This window comes from Chinchilla lanigera, unplaced genomic scaffold (assembly GCF_000276665.1).
Source record: "Chinchilla lanigera isolate Chin_1 unplaced genomic scaffold, ChiLan1.0 scaffold00063, whole genome shotgun sequence".
NCBI classification, from domain to species: domain Eukaryota; kingdom Metazoa; phylum Chordata; class Mammalia; order Rodentia; family Chinchillidae; genus Chinchilla; species Chinchilla lanigera.
Genome location: NW_004955464.1, coordinates 12,054,748 through 12,061,509, shown reverse-complemented (window position 1 = coordinate 12,061,509; position 6,762 = coordinate 12,054,748). Strand labels below are relative to the sequence as shown.

At 52.4% G+C, this 6,762-nt stretch overlaps 1 protein-coding gene across 1 annotated transcript in view; it reads left to right on the top strand.

The window, feature by feature from the left end:
- Lurap1 (leucine rich adaptor protein 1) overlaps positions 1–4,922 on the top strand; it is a 15,679-nt gene extending 10,757 nt beyond the window's left edge. Inside the window, exon 2 of the mRNA XM_005398684.2 lies at positions 2,150–4,922. Within this exon, the coding sequence (XP_005398741.1) occupies positions 2,150–2,671 (522 nt within the window). The 3' untranslated portion in view covers positions 2,672–4,922. The remainder of the gene's footprint in view (positions 1–2,149) is intronic.
- The last annotated feature ends 1,840 nt before the right edge of the window (positions 4,923–6,762 follow it).

The following is a 6,762-nucleotide window of genomic DNA, read 5'->3' as shown; positions in this document are numbered from 1 at the left end:
GGCCAGCCTGGGCTACATAGTGAGTTCAAGCCCAGCCTGAACTGCACATAGTAAGATCTTGCCTCAAAAACATCAACAAAAACCTAGACCTGTATGGTGGTATATACCAGAAATCCCACTATTCTGAAAGGCTGAGGCAGAAAGATTACAATTTTGAGTGCAGCAATTAATTTTTAAAATTTAATTAATTATTTTTTTTTGAGACAATGTTTTGTTATGTAGTTCAGGCTGAGCTGAACTCACTATGTAGCCCAGACTGGCCTTGAACTCTTGGTGATCCTCCTGCCTCAGCCTCCTGAGTGCTGGCATTACAGCTGTGTGGCACCACTCCCAGCCAGCCTGGACAGTTTAGAGAAAAACTGTCTCAAAAAGTGAAAAAGGCCTCGGGCCATAGCTCAGTGGAAAGGCCTTTGATTCAGTTGCTAGTACTACAAAACAATAACAAGGACAACAACAGAAAAATGAATCATTTTCTCTGGGGAGTTGGATTTAGGATTAGGGTGGAGAAACTGTTAGAAATCTTGTCAAACGCGCCCTCCTTTTTTTTTTTTTCCCCCGTACTAGGGATTGAACTCACGACCTTGCACTTGCCGGCCAGGTGCTGTGCCGCTGAGCTAAATCCCCAGCCCATTGAGCTAAATCCCCAGCCCATTGAGCTAAATCCCCAGCCCAAACACGCCCTCCTTATATTCATCTACTAATTTGATTAAAGGTGAAACTAGGGGCTGGGGATTTAGCTCAGCGGCACAGCGCCTGCCTGGCAAGCGCAAGGTCATGAGTTCGATTCCTGGTACCAGAAAAAAAAAAACAAAACACAAAAAAAGTGAAACTAAATTTTATTTATTTTTTATTTTTTGGTCTTTTTCAAACAAGGTCTCACTGTGCAGTTCAGGCTGGCCTTGAGCTCACTTTGTAGCCCAGGCTGGCCTCAAACTCACAACGATCCTCTTTCCTCGGGCTCCCAAGTGCTGGGATTACAGGCGTGCACCACCACGCCCAGCTGTAAATTTTAAAAATTATGCGGTGGCAGGACCTTGGCTTCGCAGGAAAGTATGCTAGATGCAAAGCTAGAGACAGAGGCCATGGGACCAATGGGGCTGTGAACGCCAGCTGCTAACGTGTTTAGATTTCATTCTCTAAAAGCAGCGCAAAGCCCCTAAATCCCTCTTGAGCAGGGGAGGGACAAGTTCAGACTCGTGCATCGGGGAGGTAATTGGGTGTGTCTGAGCAGGAGGGACCCTAGAGAGTACCCAATAAGTCCGCACCCTCCAGTGCGGAGAGAGGAGTGTGGCGGAGGGCAGCTCACACGGTGGCAGCTGGACTCTTCTTCGCTCTGAGCGGCCCTTCCTGCCCTCGGTCTTGCTGCCAGGGCCCTGACAGGACTAGCAAACCAGCTCCCTCTGTATTCCTCATGTCCACCTGCGTCGGCCCAGCGCACTTCCCGAGTATGGGAACATCCTACCACGCGATGCTTTGGCTGTTTCTACGCGTTACTGGTGAATCTGGACCAGTTCGGTAGTTAATGCCCTAAATAGCAAGTTAAAAGCCTCGTGGGATTGGATTGGATTTATTTACTTATTTATTCTTTTAATGGTGGCGAAGTTTCACCTTTATTAATGGTAGGAAAACAGAAGGGGAAGAACAAGCTCTGAAGAGCAGATTTTGGGGCTAAAGAAAAAAAGGAAGGAAAAGAAAAAAAGACACCTCACAGCCTAGCGCGGGCATGATAGCTGGGATGAGGAACTCAGCACAGCTCAGGTACTGTGCTGAGTTCTTAGCAGACAGCAGATCAAAACCCTTAGGGCCACCATGCGGGCTGAGTGATTTGGCCCTAGTTTTACAAACTGGAGCTCAGTCAGATAGCTCATCAGTGGTAGAGTTTTTGGTTGGTCTGGGGGTTGGTTTTTTTGTTACTGAGTATTGAACCCAGGGCCTCGTGTGTGCTAGACTGAGCTACTTCTCCAGTCCGGGCTGAAATCGTAAATAGCGGTCTGCTTGCTTCTGAAGCCCACTCTTTTGAATCCTTTCCCCTTCCTTCTTGAAAGTGAAGCTCAGTTGGTTGGATCACAGGGAGGTAGGGGTCTTTCCCTGAAACCCCAGGGAAACCCAGAGCCCAGCACGCAGACTGATTCCTTCTTCTGCTCCCCAGGCTTCCCTGAGAGCCATCGACGTGAAGATCCTGCAGCAGCTGGTGACCTTGAATGAGGGGATCGAGGCCCTGCGCTGGCTGCTGGAGGAGCGGGGCACGTTGACCAGCCACTGCAGCAGTCTCACCAGCAGCCAATACAGCCTGACGGGCGGCAGCCCGGGCCGCTCAAGGCGGGGCAGCTGGGACAGCCTGCCGGACACCAGCTCCACGGACCGGCTGGACAGTGTGTCTATCGGCAGTTTCTTGGACACCGTGGCCCCCAGAGAGCCGGATGAACAGGGCCCCGCCGGGGGTCCCTGTCCCGAGATGGACTGGGCCAAGGTGATACCTGGAGAGGAGAGGGCCAGGACTGGTGTGGATCTGACGGCCACCAGGCTAGGGGGCTGGGGGGCTTTATGGAAGCCCCCGGGAGAGGGGGTGCAAGGTGGACCACCTGAGCCCCCAGAGGATGAGAGTGCCACGCTGGGCTTTGAGGCTCACTGGTACTGGGGACAGTGCCAGGATGACGTGACCTTCTTGTAACAGTTTTTGCACGCCTTTGTGTTCCTGTGGCACTTTCATCCTTGGTCCTGGTCTCCCTCAAAATTTGTTATCTCTCAAATCTGAGACTAGGAATAGGCTCATGGTAACTGAAACCAGTTACCATGGAAACCTAGCTCACCCTTCCTGTGGTCCCTGGAGATTCTCTGTCTTTATCCCTCAATTATCCAGTCCCTAGAGCTATTACCATAGAGATGCTGACTCTGGATGCTGGGTGATGCTGGGGCTGGGGCTCCTTGTGGGAGGGTATCTCCATCTTCCTCCCCTTGCTTTATAAGGATTTAAGGAGCCATGGGAGGTCACTGATGAAGTGGTGGGGGTGTAATTACCTCACCCGAAGGCTAGGAGCTTTGTCTTTTCTTGGCCCAAAGGAGGGACATGGACATTGAGGGCCAGCCCTTCATGGCTCTGTCCTCCCAGAAGTCTTTGGAGTTGGTAGACCCACCCCTTCCTATCTGCTGAGTGATATCATTTCCTGCCAGGATGGACTATGTGATCGGGATGTCTAAGTCCCTGCTGCTAAGCAGGACCAATCACTTAACGTATACCATTACTTCTTTTGAGTGGGAACACGTCATCCTCCAACAGGAAGGTTTCTCATTGGAAGACATGTGTGCTGCTTGTCAGACAGGGTGTTCTCATTTCGTCCTGGGGCATCTCACTTCCTCTGTGGCCGCATCTCTCTTGGGTACCAGTACTCCTATCTTTGTTCTTTTAGGGAGAGAAATAGTCAGAGGCCTCCACCTGTGGCTCTCACATCTGCTTGCCTGCTCTGCCACGGAGCCCTGTCTTACCGTGCTCCTGGCCGGCCCCATTTCTGTATTCTGACTTTTTTTTTTTTTTGGTACCGGGAATCGCACTCAGGACCTCGCGCATGCCAGGCCGGCGCTTGTGCTGCTGAGCTATATCCCTAGCTATAGTCTGACTTCTTGCCTCCTGGTAGGAAGGTTCTATTTCTGTGCTTCCATAACTTCTCAGTCTCCTCTTCTGCCTTCAGTCCTTTTATATGCAGATGAGTCCTGGTCCCACCCATTACAGATGGGAGCTAGAGGAGAAACTGTTTTTTTTTGTACCGGCAACAGAACTCAGGACCTTGGGCTTGCTAGGCCGGCGCTGTGCCACTGAGCTCTATCCCTGGCCTGAGAGGCAGAAACTTGAGGTCTCGGGGCACCGAGATTACACCAGAATCTTGGATGCTGGGGAGGTGTTGTTTTTCTCTGAGTCCGTGAGTGCCCTTCCCCCACCCCGTCCAGCCTTCCACCGTTTGGTCACAAGGATGCCTGCCCGCGGTCGGGACACAAGAATCCCCTTGTCTGGGCTACAATGCGGGGGCGTGGCAGGAAAAGACAAAGGCTCTTTGGTCCCTGGGCCCCATCCAGGGGACAGGCGAGGGAAAGTCCTTCTTTCCTCTCTTACAGCTAGCTCTGGGCCCTAGGAAGGGAGCAGGGGACCACCTCTGGAGGGCTGTGTCCCACGGACCTAGCTAATTACACCAAAGAAGGAATTCAGGGAAACTGCTAACCTGGGGGTCAGCGAGGCGGTGTGGGGGGATGGGGCCATGGCGAATATCAGAATGAATTCTTGGAGGTTAACCCTCTGAACCCCAGGTAATCGTCCCTGTCTTTTCTGGGCTCCAAAATCAGATTACTAGAGGGAAAAAAGGGAGCAAGAAGGGTGATCTTTGGTTGTTTAGTGTGTTGTACTGTTGTACGGAGCAGTCGCCCCAAAATCCTGGAATAGTTCTGCCATTTCCTTACTTTGTATTTTAGGTTTTATGTTATGTTCTACTTAATAGTACTTCCGCGGGGCTGTGTCGCGCCTCCCCCAGTGCTTCTGAGCAATACATGGCTTCCACGGCTGTGCCGTGCAGACCCACTTGCCTCTTGCCATCCGCTCAAAGTGTTTTAAATCTCCAAATCTCCTCTCTGCACCTTCTTTACCGCCTGCCATCCCTGTGCTTACCGTTTCTCATGGTCCTGGGCTTCCTGAGTTCCCCCTCAGACTAGGAATTCAAATACTTCACTTCAAATCCCTAGTCTGTACTGTTTTGTAGTGTGCCCTTGAGTAACTGCCCTTCCTCTTGGAAGCCATTGTATTTCGGAGGCGGCATCTAGTCCACCAATTTCTGGGCTGAAGAGGTTGGCTGCCTCCTTGTGGCCATTTTGTGCTATTGCTATGATTGATGAGTAGACCCTGCAAGCTCAAATAAAATATAGTTTAGCCTTTCACAGAACCAGGGGAGGTCACCAGTATACAGATACGCTAGTTTCACCCATTGGTTTTTCTCTTTTTTTGAGACGATGTCTCGCTGTGTAGCTCAGACTGGCCTGGAACTCACTGTGTAGCCCAAGCTGGCCTGGAATTTATGGCAATCCTCCTGCCTCAGCCTCCTGAGTCCTGGGATTACAGGTGTGCGCCACCACTCCCCGCTAGTGTCACCCATTGTAAAGCTGTGGCAAGGCCCAGATTGCTTGTCTGCATGCCCACAGCTCTGTCACTTGGTCATACTTTCCAGTCCATGTCCCCAAAGCCCAAAGACACTGGAAACACTTTTCTCTGTTATATTTGGCCTATAATTTTGCACCCGAAAAAGACAGCCCAGTGTCAGAGAAGGAGCAACGGGTTCTGAGGACTCGCGGCCTGAGGGGGAGAAGGGCACGTTGGATAAGAGGAGAATCAGTACTGGGCCAATCATTTTTTTCTGGGAGGAAAAGTAGGTTCCAACGTTAAGGGGACAAAACCCACTGTTTCAGACCTGGAGAGGAGCAGCAGGGTGGGGTGGGGAGCATGAAAGCAGGAAAACCAGGTAGGTCCTGTGGGGAAGGGGTGCACACCGCAGGGCGCGCAGGTAGGCGCTGGAGAGAGGGGCTGGTGAGCCCAAGCAAGGCTTCCTGGAGTCTCTGAGGAGGTCAAGGCACACTGCCTTCATACTCCAGCTCCCTACCAGAGAGGCCTAGGAACCCGAGTAAACACACAGCCTCGGCCCCCTGCGCCCTGCCTGTGGACCGGCTGGTTGAGGCTCAGCCCCCCTTTTAGGTGTGACTTTTCTGGGTTACAAAGAGGAGCTGTTAGGGAGCTCAGAGAAGAAGAAAGGAGGAAAAGGGTGAGAGATGGAGAGGCAGGAAAGACATGCAATCTGGGTGCTGAAATGACGAGAGAGGGGGCTGCCGCTCTCCAGGTGTGCGGGGCTTTTGTTAGGGCTCAGGGTGAAGGCGGGGAGGAGGCCGCGTGACAGCAGCGGCAGCCCCTGGGAGGATGCGCGGTTGTCCGGACACGTGAGACGTGAGAGCAGGCGAGGGGCAGGGCTGGGGCCGCACCTGGGACTCCCGGACGCTCGGCTGCTTCGGTGAGAAACGCCGGGGTTGCAGTGGACACAAGGCTGCCTCGTACACGGTGCCAGCCACACTGGGTGTTAGGTTACACCTGTTCCGCGCGTGTGCAGAAAGCCACAAGGAAATGTGACTTACAGGAAACACCGATTGGTGCTTCCACACTCGGTAATTTAAAACCCTCTCATTCTTAGCCACTCTATACAATGCACATTGTTGACAGTGCGTTGTTGCTAAAAACATGTGCCCAAGGTCGGGTAACAGATGAGTCATTGCAGGGACTTCTAGGAAGTCACCTCCGATTCCCCACCGCACCCTTCGCACTCCTGCAGTCCTTAGTCACCCAGGACAGTAAGTTAGTGCTGCCCGGGAGCGGAGGCAGCCTGGTAATTCCTTATTGCTGCTCTGCCAAGTTATCACAAACCTAGAGGCTTGGAAACCACGTGTGTTACAGCTCTGGAGGCTGGAAGCTTGAAATCGGCTTCCCTGGGCTGGCGTGGAAGTGCTGATAGTCTGTGCCCTTGGGAGACCGCGGGAGGCCCTGCTTCTCTTTCCGCCTTCTGAGCTTGCTTGCTTGCTTTCCTAGGTTCCTGTCTCCTCCACCCCCCACCCCCAGCGCTGGCAATGGGACCCTGCCCTTTTTTTTTTGTTTGTTTAAATATTTTGAGACAGGGTCTCACTAAATCACTAAATTGCCCAGACTGGCCTTGAATTTAGGATACTCGTGCCTCAGCCTCCTAGAGC